The following is a 14,476-nucleotide window of genomic DNA, read 5'->3' as shown; positions in this document are numbered from 1 at the left end:
CAGGCGCACCGTCCCTGACCAGTATACGGCCCTGAGGGCCGAAGACGCGATGGTCTGTCTGAGCGGTGCGATGTGGTTTAATGTGCTGGATCTGAGGAGTGGATGTTGCCAGATCCCGATGAGTGAGGCCGACAAGGAGAAGACGGCCGTTATAGGTCCCCTAGGATTCTTCCGGTCTGAAAAGATGCCACAGGGCATATCCGGAACCCCTGCAACCTTCCCGTGGGGCATGAGGAAGACCATGGGGGATGCGGACTTGTTTGGAGTTTTGGTGTATTTGGATGATCTCCTAGCATTGGGATGCGCCTTGGAAGACTATGAAGCGAGGCGAGTGAGGGATCCCGGGCGACTAGGGATTAACAAAGTAAAACTTTCTTTGGACCAGTGCCAGGTCTGGAGAAGGACACAGCTTCTGAGTGAGGAGATTTGCACCGCTGAACTGAACGTTCAGAAATGCAGGCCGGAGACTGAGTGCTGCAATGTTTGGACAACCATTGCAGAATTGGAGTCCACGCTCGTCAAAGTGGAGATGGGGAAACGGAATTCCGAGCCGAAACAGCGGTCATTTACTGATGGATTAATCCAGAGAGACGAAACAATGACCAACCTTTGAAAGGATCAGCAGAAACTCAAGAAATCGATCCAGAACGGATTGGAAGAAGCTGGCGGTGTAATTGCGTCCCAGATAGAGAGGAACACGAAGCGTGAGTCCGAACTGCTGCGACTGCGGGTGGAGGCAGAGGAGTCAAAGAAGAAGCTAACGTCTCGATTGCAGGAGGCTGAAGAGGCTGCAGAGGCCATGTGCTCCAGTTTGGAGAAAATCAAACAGCAGCTACCAATCGAGGAAATGGGGAAGAATACTAATTCAAAGGATGATGTGCTGGATGTGTGGTACATGCTGCCTTTCGCTAACTTCCCCTTGTTCGATGAGGAGACTTTTGGCCCTTCTCAGGGGTAGTGAAGAGGATTATCTGTGGGCAGCCGGGGTTACAGCAGGACCCTGAAGGAAAGCTCAGCTCGTTTTCGTCTAGGGGGAGCAGCCTTCGGCCCCGCCAAACTGGGTAATCCAGTTTGTGTGGATGCCGTGTGACGTACCCCACCCCGCCAATTAACAGACAGCACACAATGTACGATTTACAGATTACACTTTATAGACTGGAATTATATAATTAAAAGAGATACAATATAATAGGAAAGTAAAAGGCACCAAACTTATCAAAGTTCAACCACTTCGTGCACACCCGTTGGAGCTCAATTAACGGGGTCTTCGTTCCACCATTCAATCTCCGCCGATCTCCTCGACCCGCTGCCTGGGACCAATCATGGTGGTTCACCAAAGTGTGTCCAGCACGTTCTTCCTCTTCGGTTCTCCTCCAAAAACCATGGGCCTCGGACTCCCTCTTGGGTCCGATCCTCGCCCAGCTTATAGCACCTCTCTCATCACGTCTCCTTTCTCTGTCCCCATCGCGCCTTTTCCCCAAAGCCCGCGAAAACAATAGCTTACAGACACACAAGAAAGAATAACATCTATCCCAATTGGTTAGCAAATGAATACAATTCTCGTTATCAGTAATTATAACCCAAACAAGCTGCTACCGTTAACTCAGCAGTTAACATACAGAGAAGCCATTTTATTAGCCTTAGCAGTAACATAAAAGAAGAAACCCCTTACATGTACGCCAGGGGTCTGTGAGCGTTAGAGAGTAGGAGTGAGCGCCATTACTATTACAAAGGGAAAAAGTGCTAGGCAAACCCAAAGGTCTTAAGGTGGGTAAGTCACCTGAACCAGATGGACTATAATCCCAGAGTTTTGAGGGAGGTTGCTGAAGAGATATTGGATGCATTGGTCATGATCTTTCAAGAATCACTTGATTCCGGCGTGGTCCTGGAGGAATGGAAGATTGCAAATGTCACTCCACTCTTTAAGGGAAGAAGGCAAAAGAAAGGAAATTATAGGTCAGTTAGCCTAACCTCAGTGGTTGAAAAAGTGTTGGAGTCTATGATTAAGGATGAGGTTTCAGGGTAGTTGGAGACTAATGATAAAGTAAGTCAAAGTCAGCATGGTTTCTGTAAAGGGAAATCTTGCCTGACAAATCTGTTAGAGTTCTTTGAGGGAGTAACAAGCAGAGTGGACAAACGAGAGGCAGTGGATGTCATTTACTTGGATTTTCACAGGACATTTGATAAAGTGCCACATGAGGCTGCTAATCAAGATAAAGTCCCATGGCATTACAGGAAAATGGCCATTTTTGTTGGTTGTCCATTGTGTCAGACGATAACAGGAAACCTCTGTGGGAGAAAGGAAAAGCCATTGTACTGGGGCAGTTCCACTCTCTCGAGCTCAGAGGTTCATGTCCAGTGATACAAACAAGCATCACAAAACACAGTTTTCCTTGGTTGCAGTGGATGACCACGAGGTCTTCTGTGCCTTGCCATGCCCTTCACTCTCCACAAAGCATTGTAGAACCACCTTCCTGGCCATTGGATCTCATTGTAGATTCCACTTGCCCAGTCCGCTGGAGCTGACTTCACATGCAAGGACAGGGATGTCTCCGTCTCACTGGTGTATGAGGCACCGGCTACCCCCACCTGGTTCAGTCCACCTGTCAAAGCGGTGTACTGGGGTGTGGCCGCTGTGGCATGCAAGGAGCTATTTGGCGCCATCAGGCCTCAAATCTTGGTGAAATAGGGATGTGCCTGGCCCAGCATGTGAAGTCAGCCACAGTAAACAAGGAAACCCCAGTTAGTGATGAATACTCGTACCACTGGATCTGGACGTTCAAGGTCAAGAGAGTGGAACTGTCCCAATGCAATGGATTTTCCTCTTTAAAAGCTCTCCCACACAGGTTTCTTGTCTATTTATAAGAAGCCAGTTTGCGGACTTTTGACTTTCAAGACCCTGTCAAGGCCATCCTTGAGGTAACTGTATAGTTTTCATCACTGAAATGATGTGACATTATCAACGAGTTGGCATGGACACGATGGGCCAAATGGCCTCCTCCTGTGCTGCAATCATTCAATGGTTCCAAGTGGGGAAAAGCACAAGAATGTTGACCTTGAAATGGGAAGCATATGAGATGGTAAAGTTGACAGAAAAGTTAATTCTGGAACACAATTTCTCATTAATCTTTGACAATGGTGTAAAGAACTGAAGTGTGGGCAAGTGTTCAGAAGTTCTTCATCCGAAGCAAGATTAACATAGGAAATGAACTTCTAGATTAGGAAGCAGAAGCACGAATTGATTTTCAAGAAAGAATTATTTAGCAGGCAGTTGAATGCTGAGAAGGGATATGACTAGTTATCACTGAAAGGATAAGTCACCACGAGCCAATATCCCTCCTCATTCATAATTATTTTGTGAGTTTGAAAATAAGCCATGAATATTACCACATAAGAACAGGGCCACTTGAGACACTGCAATAAGAGTAGAATGCTTATCGAGGAGTGCTGTAATTTGGCACAGTTCTGCTCACTCACCTATAGGAAGGGTATCAATAAGATTGAAAGAATACAGAGAAAATTTACAAGGATGTTGCCAGGACTTGAGGACCTGACGTGTGTGAGGTGAGGGCCTCCGCCGGTCAGGGTCGACCATAGGTGTTGCATCCTACTGTCTAGGTACGCAAGCCTGGGCAGTACAAGATGGAGAGCAAGCTGTTGCCCACGTAGCAAGTTCCTCCTCTCCACACATCTGATGAACCCAAAGGAACAGCAGAGATCGATGCAGATTAGTACCAGCAGGAGTTGGTAGTCAACATTGAACTCAACGTAGGACTGCCTTAGGGACTTCAGCTCCAGATCTTTCCCTCGGAGTTTACTCCTGAAGCCTTCCCCATGAGTAGGTATAGCTGCAAGGCAGTGGAGGTTTCAGATCAGAGTTTTCCTTCTCCTAGATGAGCTGCTAATGAGCCCCATCTGCCCGAAGCAACTGGTTTTAAGGCGCCAATAACCTGCCTTTGCTCCTTCTCCTGCCAGTAGAAATGGTTCTGCCGGGCTTGGTAGCTAAGCCACACGTGAAGGCCAGGAGCTGGACTTGGTTGTCAGAGGCTATTTGAGACACACGTCATTGGGAGCGTTTAACAGGTAGTGGGAGCTTGTCCTTATCACCACACCCAGCTATAACAACATTAAGGAACCAGAGGTACGTGGAAAGATTGAACAGGCTAGGACTTTATTCCCTGGAGTGGAGGAGAATGAGGAGAGATTTGATAGAGAGATACAAAATTATGAGGGGTATAATTTTACACAATGGTTACTGCAGGCAGGTTTTTCTCCTCCACTGAGGTTGAGTGACCCCAGAACTAAAGGACATGGATTAAGGATGAAAGGTGAAATGTTTAAGGGGAGCATGAGGGGAAACTTTTTCACTCAGAGGGTGGTGTGAGTGTGGAAGTGGTGGATGTGGGTTTGATTTCAGCATTTAAGGGAAATTTAGACAAGTACATGGATGGGAGGGGTATAGAGAGTTGTCAATGAAACTAGGCAGGTTAATAGCTCAGCATGGACTAGATGGGCAGAAGGGCCTGTTTCTGTGCTGTAGTGTTCTGTGACTTTATGACCTTGGATTAGGAGTTATTTCTCTTGTGTTCTATGCTGGTCATCTCTCCATCATTAGATTATTTACTGTGCTTGCTGCAGTTTATGCTGAAGCATACATGAATCAAAGCTATTAAAATAGTGAACAATATGCTGGTTGCCAAGTTGGATTTGAGTAATGACAAATCCTTTTACCCCAATTAAATACTACAATTTGCAGTTAAAACACTGTAAGAGACACATTAATGAGTTTTCCCCATTGACAAGCCAGCCAGTTAACAGAACCAATCTAAAATTTCTGGTAGCCTTGGTTACCAGACTTGAAATTCAAATTCAAGAATTCAAGGACACCTTGAAAGGGCGATGCCTCAAACAGATGCCATTCAACATTAATAACCCCATTACCCAGGACTTGCTCTCACTGCCACCATCAGAGAGGAGCTACAGGAGCCTGAAGACACATTTTAGGAACGGCTTCTTTCCCTCTGCCATCAGGTTTCTCAACAGTCCATGAATACTCTTGTTGTTGTCCAGTCGTTAAGTCCGACTCTTCGTGGCCTCATGGACCCCTGCACACCAAGCCTTCTTGTTGGAAACTGCCTCCCTAAGATCCCCCAAGGTCATACGCGTTGTCTGAGTAATACTATCTATCCATCGTAGCCTCTGTCGTCCTCTCCTTCTTTTACCTTTTGTTTTACCTAAAATGAGTCCTCTCCAAGGAATCCTGTTTTCTCATGCTGTGGCCAAAATATTTGAGCTCTTGCCACATAGTCCAGCCTCCTAGTGAGCAGACTGGCTGTATTTCTTCAAGTATTGCCTTGTTGGATCTCCTTGCTGGCCAACTTAAACACCACTCCAACGTGAACTTTACTATTTTTGATCCTGTTTTGAACTAGTTATTTAGCTTAATATATATTTTTTATTTCTTATTGTAATTTATAGTATATTCTATGTATTACACTGTACTGCTGCCACAAAACAACGAATTTCAAGACATATGTCAGTGATGATAAACCAGATTCTGAAAATGTATTGAGTGAATAATCTAACATCGATAAATATATCCAACCGAAGTTCAGCTGGAAGGTCAATAACACAAAGTCAAGGATAAAAAGGCAAAGTGAGAATTTGTTTGAGCAGCAAACTGGTATTATCTTGAGTGCATTACCTGAAATGGCATGGTTATGTGGAGGTGGGGTGGGGTGGGGGGGAGAGAGAGAGAGAGAGAGAGAGAGAGAGAGAGAGAGAGAGAGAGGACTAACTAGATTACTGTTGCATAGGCTTAATGGGCTGAATGCCCTCCTACCTCCTAAAAGCTCAGATTCTAAAATATTTCAATAGCTTTGCTAAAAGTCACTTTTTTTTAGAGACTATACTATCCTGAGGGATTCAGACATGCCTTTGGAAACTGTGGTGTCTGATTTGCATCCTTATCAAGCTTCTGGTATTTTAACAGCTTTTAAATGTGTTTGTCTGACTGGAATTTACCCTTCTCTAGACTTTTAAGTTTACTTACTGGTACGGCGTGGGAAACCAGTAGGAGACTCGATCCCGGAGGAAAGGATGGGGTGATGAGGTCATGATGACAGTGCATATAAACAGCTGGTGAATTTGCAAGATTTTGCCTTCAAGAGAGATTAATGGGAGGGGGGCGGTGCAGCAGAAAGCAAATACTGTTCCAAAGATGTCAGAAATATTATCAAGGCAACCATAAGCATGCTGCCTTAGCATATTTAACTTGAAAAGAATTGTGTTTTATCTAGAAAGATAAATAAAGCCCACTGAACAGGAATTAGGGTGATACTACTGAGGGTCAATAAAACAGAGGCTTTGCTAGTGAATTGGTGGACTTCTTTTCAGGATGAAACATTAAAAAGATTTAAGACCATCAGACCATAAGACAAAGGAGCAGAAGTCGGCCATTCGGCCCATTGAGTCTGCTCCGCCATTTTATCATGAGCTGATCCATTCTCCCATTTAGTCCCACTCCCCTGCCTTCTCATCATAACCTTTGATGCCCTGGCTACTCAGATACCTATCAATCTCTGCCTTAAGTACACCCAATGACTTGGCCTCCACTGCTGCCCGTGGCAACAAATTCCATAGATTCACCACACTCTGGCTAAAAAAATTTCTTCGCATCTCTGTTCTGAATGGGCGCCCTTCAATCCTTAAGTCATGCCCTCTGGTACTAGACTCCCCCATCATGGGAAACAACTTTGCCACATCCACTCTGTCCATGCCTTTTAACATTCAAAATGTTTCTATGAGGTCCCCCCTCATTCTTCTAAACTCCAAGGAATACAGTCCAAGATCGGACAAACATTCCTCATATGTTAACCCTCTCATTCCCGGAATCATTCTAGTGAATCTTCTCTGTACCTTCTCCAATGTCAGCACATCCTTTCTTAAATAAGGAGACCAAAACTGCCCACAATACTCCAAGTGAGGTCTTACCAGTGTCTTATAGAGCCTCAACATCACATCCCTCTACTCTATTCCTCTAGAAATGAATGCCAACATTGCATTCGCCTTCTTCACCACCAACTCAATCTGGAGGTTAACCTTAAGGGTATCCTGCACGAGGACTCTCAAGTCCCATTGCATCTCAGAACTTTGAATTCTCTCCCAATTTAAATAATAGTCTGCCCGTTTATTTCTTCTGCCAAAGTGCATAACCATACACTTTCCAACATTGTATTTCATTTGCCACTTCTTTGCCCATTCTTCCAATCTATCCATGTCTCTCTGCAGACTCTCTGTTTCCTCAGCACTACCGGCCCCTCCACCTATCTTCGTATCATCAGCAAACTTAGCCACAAAGCCATCTATTCCATAATCCAAATCGTTAATGTACAATGTAAAAAGAAGCAGCCCCAACACGGACCCCTGTGGAACACCATTTGTAACTGGCAGCCAACCAGAATAGGATCCCTTTATTCCCACTCTCTGTTTCCTGCCAATCAGCCAATGCCCTATCCACGTATGTAACTCTTCCGTAATTCCATGGGCTCTTATCTTGTTAAGTAGCCTCATGTGTGGCACTTTGTCAAAGGCCTTCTGAAAATCCAAATATACAACATCCACTGCATCTCCCTTGTCTAGCCTACTTGTAATTTCTTCAAAAAATTGTAATAGGTTTGTCAGGCAGGATTTTCCTTTAAGGAAACTATGCTGAGTTCTGCTTATCTTGTCATTTGCCTCCAGGTACTCCGTAACCTCATCCTTGACAATCGACTCCAACAACTTCCCAACCACCGATGTCAAACTAACAGGTCTATAATTTCTTTTTTGCTTCCTTGCCCCCTTCTTAAATAGCGGAGTGACATTTGCAATCTTCCAGTCCTCCGGAACCATGCCAGAATCTATCGACTTTTGAAAGATTATCGCTAATGCCTCCGCAATCTCCACAGCTACTTCCTTCAGAACACGAGGGTGCATTCCATCTGATCCGGGAGATTTATCTACCTTTAGACTATTCAGCTTCCTGAGTACTTTCTCTGTCGTAATTGTGACTGCGCACACTTCTCTTCCCTGCCACCCTTGAGAGTCCAGTGTACTGCTGATGTCTTCCTCAGTGAAGATTGATGCAAAATACTCGTTCAATTCCTCCATGATCTCCTTATCTCCCATTACAATTTCTCCAGCATCATTTTCTATCAGTCCTGTATCTACTCTCACCTGTCTTTTACTCTTTATATACTTGAAAAAGCTTTTAGTATCCTCTGTTATTATTAGCTAGCTTCCTTTCATAGTTCATCTTTTCCCTCTTAACGACCTTCTGTCACAATGGCAGGGGCATTGGGAGCAAGGGTGGACCCAAATGCAAGACACATCTTGTCAGGTTAATTAAATTTAGTTTATTGTTCGAAACCAGGAGAGCAAGGCAGGAGCTGGAATAGTGAACTGGACAAGGACTCAGGACTACGACTAGGCTGGGACTAGGGGTCTGGGCTAGGACTCGGAATAGGATCCCAAAACTGCAGGCGACATGAAGAGGCTACGGTATGGACTCCGAGCCAGGGACTGGGCAAGGACCCAGTACCTGGGTCTTGCCTCGGGCTCGGACCCCAGAACCAGGCAAGGACATGACATGGGCTAGGGAGAGGAGGAACATGGAAAAACAGAGCCTCGGTCTCGGGAGAGCAGGCACATGGAACCATGAACACAACACAGAATACAGAGTCGGGACCCCTCCTTGGGTACAGGACATAGGGCCGGGACTCAAAACCCCCCCGCGGGGCAACAGCAAGACAGCCTGACTTACCCCACGGACGCGACGACAGGACAAGACAAGACATGACCCCCCGCAGAGCAACGGCAAGATGGCCTGACTTACCCCACGGAAGCGAGGACAAGACAAACACCAATGAACACCAGACAGTACCTATCTAACTCCAGCGATAGATAGAACTAGACTGAGGTGCAGGCGAGGGTTACAGACGAGGGCTAGAGGCGAGAGGGGCAGAGAAGGGATACAGACAGGGGGGTAGGACAGGAATCACAGACCGCCAGGGCCAGGACTTGACTTGGTACTTGGATGCCCCCAGAGCCAGCACTTGACTTGGAGCCTCCGGGTAGTGGCGAGCTCTCGACTCAGCCCGGGAATAGTAGACAGCGGTTCTTGATTCCCTCCGGCAGGTTAACTGACGGACCCACCTTGATGAGGAAACTTTGCAGGCTCGCTTCGGCGAGGTAACTGGACAGGGTTGCTCCGGTGAGGAAGGGTGAATTACCGGCACTCGCTTTGGCAGAGACTAGGCTTGCTCTGGCCAGATGACATCGGCACACCGTACCTTTGATGACTTTGCAGACGCTCCTGTGCCGAATGGCTGAAAGCTGGAGACTATAAACTACCGGTTCAGCTGAGTGTTAATTGCCTCTAATCACCAAAGCCGAGGGACATGGGAAAACAGGGAATCAACGGTCCGGATCGTAACATAAACAAGGTAAATTTAAAGGGACTCCGATCCGGACCATGACACCTTCTTAGTTTCCTTTTGTAAGGTTTTAAAAACTTCCCAAACCTCTATCTTCCCACTAATCTTTGCTTCCTTGTATGCCCTCTCCTTTGCTTTAACTTTGGCTTTGACTTCTCTTGTCAGCCAAGGTTGCATCCTTTTTCCATTCGAAAATTTCTTCTATTTTGGAATATACCTGTCTTGCACATTCCTCATTTCTCACATAAACTCCAGCCACTGCTGCTCTGCCGTCTTTCCCGCCAGTGTCCCTTTCCAGTCAACTTTGGCCAATTCCTCTCTCATGCCACTATACTTTCCCTTACTCCACTGAAACACCGACATATTGGATTTCGGTTTCTCTTTTTCAAATTTCACAGTGAACTCAATCATGTTATGATCATTGTCTCCTAAGGGTCCCTTCACCTCAATCTCTCCAATCACCTCCGGTTCATTACACAATACCCAATCCAGTACAGCCGATCCCCTAGTGGGCTCAACAACAAGTTGTTCCAAAAAGCCATCTCGCAGACATTCTACAAATTCTCTCTCTTGAGATCCAGTGCCGACCTGATTTTTCCAATCCACTCACATGTTAAAATCCCCCACAATTATCATAACACTGCCCTCTGACAAGCCTTTTCTATTTCCTGTTGTAATTTGTAGTCCACATCACTGCAGCTGTTTGGAGGCCTATAAATAACTGCCATCAGGGTCCTTTTACCCCTGCTATTCCTTAGCTCAACCCATAAAGATTCTGCACCTTCCGATCCTATATCACCTCTTTCAAAAGATTTTATATCACTTCTTACCAATAAAGCCACGCCTCCCCCTCTGCCTACCTTCCTATCCTTCCAATACACCGTGTACCCTTGGACGTTCAGCTCCCAGAGACATGCATCCTTTAGCCACGTCTCAGTGATGGCCACAATATCATACCTGCCAATCTGTAGCTGTATGACAAGATCATCCAACTTATTCCTTATGCTGCGAGCATTTAAGTATAACACCTTAAGACCAGTATTTGGTACTTTTCGCTTTGTTTGCCCTGCAACTTCATTGCACTGCAACTCAATGGCTACAAATTTGCCCCATCACCTGCCTGTCTTTCCTGACATCTTTACTGCTCACTATCTTAGATTTATTTCTGTTTTCTCCTTCCTCCGCTCTATCATTCCGGTTCCCATACCCCTGCCAAATTAGTTTAAACCCTCCCTAACAGCTCTATTAAACCTTCCCGCCAGGATATTGGTCCCCTTCGGGTTCAGGTGTAACCTGTCCTTTTCGAACAGGTCATACTTCCCCCAGAAGAGATCCCAATGATCCAAGAATCTGAAGCCCTGCCCCCTGCACCAGTCTCTCAGCCACGCATTCATCTGCCTGATCCGACTATTCTTGCCCTCGCTAGCACGTGGCACAGGTAGCAATCCCAAGATTACTACCCTGGAGGTCCTGCTTCTCAGCTTCCTTCCTCACTCCTAGAAATCTCTCCTCAGGACCTCCTCCCTTGTCCTATCTATGTCATTGGTACCAACATGTACCAAGACAACTGGCTGCTCGCCCTCCCCCTTCAGAATATTCTGGACCCGATCCGAGACATCCCATACCCTGGCACCTGGGAGGCAACACACCATGTGGGTATCTCTATCAGGCTCACAGAATCTCCTGTCTGTTTCCTTGACTATGGAATCCCCTACGACTACCGCACTCCTCTTCTCCCTCCTTCCCTCCTGCACAACAGCGCCAGGCTCAGTGCCAGAGACCCGGTCGCTGTGGGCATCTCCTGTCAGGTCATCCCTCTCAACAGCATCCAGAACAAAATATTTGTTGCTGAGGGGGACAGCCACAGGGGTGCTCTCCACTATCCGGGCATTTTCTTTCCCTCTCCTGACAGTCACCCAGTTTTCTGACCCCTGTAGCCTAGGGATGACTACCTCCCTGTAGCTCCTGTCTATCACCTCTCCATTTTCCCTAATAAGCAGTAGGTCATTAAGCTGCAGCTCCAGATCCCTAACACGGTCTCTGAGGAGCTGCATCTCGGTGCACCTGGCGCAGATGTGGCCATCAGGGAGGCTGGAGGTCTCCCAGGATTCCCACATCTGACACCCTGAACAAAGCACTAACCCTGCAGGCATGCTATCTAATTCTACAGGAATGAAACAGGAAAAATTAGTCTACTCACCCATTTACCTCGCCAAACAGACAAACTTTTTAAACTTTTTAAAGATGAGAAATTAGTTTTATTTGTCACAGGTACACTGAAATATCAAGCATACAGTGAAATGTGTTGTCTGAATCAACAATAAACACAGTTCAAAGAAGCCCGTAAGAGTCGCCATGCTTCCAGCGCCAACTTAGCAGATGCACAGCTTACTAACCCTAACCCATATGTCTTACGAATGTGGGAGGAAACCAGGGCACCCAGAGAAAACCTACTCAGTCAGAGGGAGAACATATAAACTTACAGACAGGGTCAGAATTGAACCTGGGTCACTGGTGCTAATATGGTGTTACACTATTTGTTACAGCACCGTGCTGCCCACCAAGTGGAAAACCAATGGACTTTGGACAAGAAACAATCAAGAGAGACACTACAAGTTGTGTGCAGAAGGGCTGGGGGATTCTAGATGGACCGAATGACCAGTGATTTACTACTAATTTCTTACTTTCAGTGCATAATTATTCCTCCTAATGCTCCTTCTGATTAAATCTATTTAAGAATTTAACACTAATAAAATGCATAATTACATTTGTGATTGCATCACCTTCAATCCTTTGCCACTTCCATCTATCACCTCTCAGGGTCTGACATACCTGTCTATCACCCCCTTACCTGGATCCACCTGCTTGCTAGCTCCTGCTCCAATTCCTTCCTCCATCTTTTTATACTGACTACCTCCCATTTTTCTTTTCAGTCCAGATGAAGGGTCCCGACCTGAAATATCGATTGCCCATCTCTCTCCATAGATGCTGCCTAACCCACTGAGTTCTTCCAGCTCTTTTTGTGTTTCCACAATTATATTTCACTTTTTAGTGCTGAAGGAACAACCAGCAATCTGCTAGAAGAATTTGGTGGCTTGAGCAGCATCTGTGGTAGGAAATGGATTCCCACACGTGCATCCGCCTTTGTCTACCAAAGTTGGGATCTGGTTGTGACAAAGCACCTGCCTCCTCGGCCGGAATGGTAGGTTGTGTACCTGCATCTGTCGACCAGATCCTTTGCTTTATCAAGGCTTGCATTGGATAATACCACTGTGCGTGGGTCTGTGATGTTGAAAAAGTGTTTTAACCGGCCCATGAACGTGCTCTGGTCCCATCGCGGAGCATCGATGTTAAATTTAGTTAGATCCACTCTGTTTCCTGCCATCTTTCAAAATCTGGAAGAGAAATGTTTTCCAATATCAATAGAGATAAGAACGTCAATTAAATTAATGCTAGAAAGAAGGGTGACCTTCCCAGAAGTACATTTAGCTTTGTGTTGGGCCAAAGGACCCGTACTGCTCCATGTACACTGGACGTACTACAATAATTATTAATGTTCTCTCCCTCGGTACATTCACAAATCAAGGTACTATCGAAGGCTCACAGAGTCATTGAGCAAGGGAACATGCCTTTCAGCACAGCTGCTCTATGCCAACCACGATTCCCATCTCAACTAGTCCCATTTGCCTGCATTTGGCTCAAGTCCCTCTAAACCAGGGGTACCCAACCTCTTTAACGCCCCGGACCCCTACCGTTAACCAAGGGGTCCACGGACCCCAGGTTGGGAACCCCTGCTCTAAACTTTTCCTACCCGTATACCTGTCCAAGTGTCTTTAGTTAATGTACCTGCCTCAACCACTCGCTCTGCTGGCTCAGTTGATGTACAGGCCAAACTCTAGGTGAAAAACTTGTTCCTTAAGCTCCTATCAAATGTCTTCCCTCACCCTGTACCTAAGCCCTCTAGCTCTTGATTCCCCAATACTGGGAAAAACACTGCGTGCAATCACCTGGCCTACTTCTCTCATGATTTTATACACCAAGGTTATCCCTCATTCTCCCACAGTCCAATGAATTAAATCTTACGCTGCTCAACCTCTCACTACAACTCAATCCCCCGAGTCCCAGAAACATCCTCATAGACCTTTCCAGCGTAATGGCATCTTTTCCATAGCACGGTGGGCCAGTACTGAAGACAACATGCACTTGGTAAGGACAATACTCAAGTGGAATATTATTGTCACAAGTACGGGTTTTAAGAAAAGCTTCTAAGCCCAGTCGAACCGTTTCCACTGACAGAAGGAGCCAAGGTGGGTTACTGCCGCCTTACAACCAGTCACTTGGGGCAGATGGGGCTTGTCTGCCGAGGTTGGCAGCTCATCTAGGAGACAGAGAACTTTGATCTCAACCTCCACTGCCTTACAGGTATACCCACCCATGGGGAAGGATTCAGGAGTAAACCCGGAGCTGGAGTCCCTAAGGCAGTCCAATGATGAGTTCAATGCTGACTGGTAACTCCTGCAATGTCACCGGTGCCAGACTGTTCCTCTGGATTCATCAGCTGTGTGGAGAGGGGTAGTCTGCTACATCAGCAGCAAGCTTGCTCTCCACAACATACTGCCCTGGCACATCATGGAGACAGCTGGGACGCAACCTGACCAATGGAGGGCCTCAAGATCGGGCAATCATGTGGCAGCAATATAGCACGCAGACATGGCCAAGAGGCTCAGTTGTTGTTCAGACCAAACATCAGAATGGGGAGGAAATATGATCTAAGTGACTTTGATCGTGGAATGATTGCTGATGCCAGACACGGTGGTTTGAGCATCTCAAAAACAACTGATCTTCTGGGATTTTCAAGCATAAAAGGCCAGAGTTTGGTGCAAGAAACAACAAACATCCAGTGAGCAGCAGTTCTGCCACCAAAAGTACCTTGTTAATGAGAGACGCAAACAACAGGAATTCTGCAGATGCTGGAAATTCAAGCAACACACATCAAAGTT

At 46.2% G+C, this 14,476-nt stretch overlaps 1 protein-coding gene across 3 annotated transcripts in view; it reads right to left on the bottom strand.

Annotated features, from left to right (window-relative positions):
• Nucleotides 1–14,476, bottom strand: part of sfxn2 (sideroflexin 2) — a 147,577-nt gene that overhangs the window by 106,942 nt on the left and 26,159 nt on the right. For all 3 annotated transcript variants that reach the window (XM_072238912.1, XM_072238911.1, XM_072238913.1), the window contains exon 2: nt 12,692–12,871. In XM_072238912.1, the coding sequence (XP_072095013.1) occupies nt 12,692–12,861 (170 nt within the window). In that variant the 5' untranslated portion in view covers nt 12,862–12,871. The remainder of the gene's footprint in view (nt 1–12,691; nt 12,872–14,476) is intronic.

Source organism: Mobula birostris, chromosome 21, assembly GCF_030028105.1.
Source record: "Mobula birostris isolate sMobBir1 chromosome 21, sMobBir1.hap1, whole genome shotgun sequence".
Taxonomy (NCBI): Eukaryota; Metazoa; Chordata; class Chondrichthyes; order Myliobatiformes; family Myliobatidae; genus Mobula; species Mobula birostris.
The sequence above is the reverse complement of the archived record's forward strand: the minus strand, read 5'-3'. Positions and strand labels throughout refer to the sequence as shown.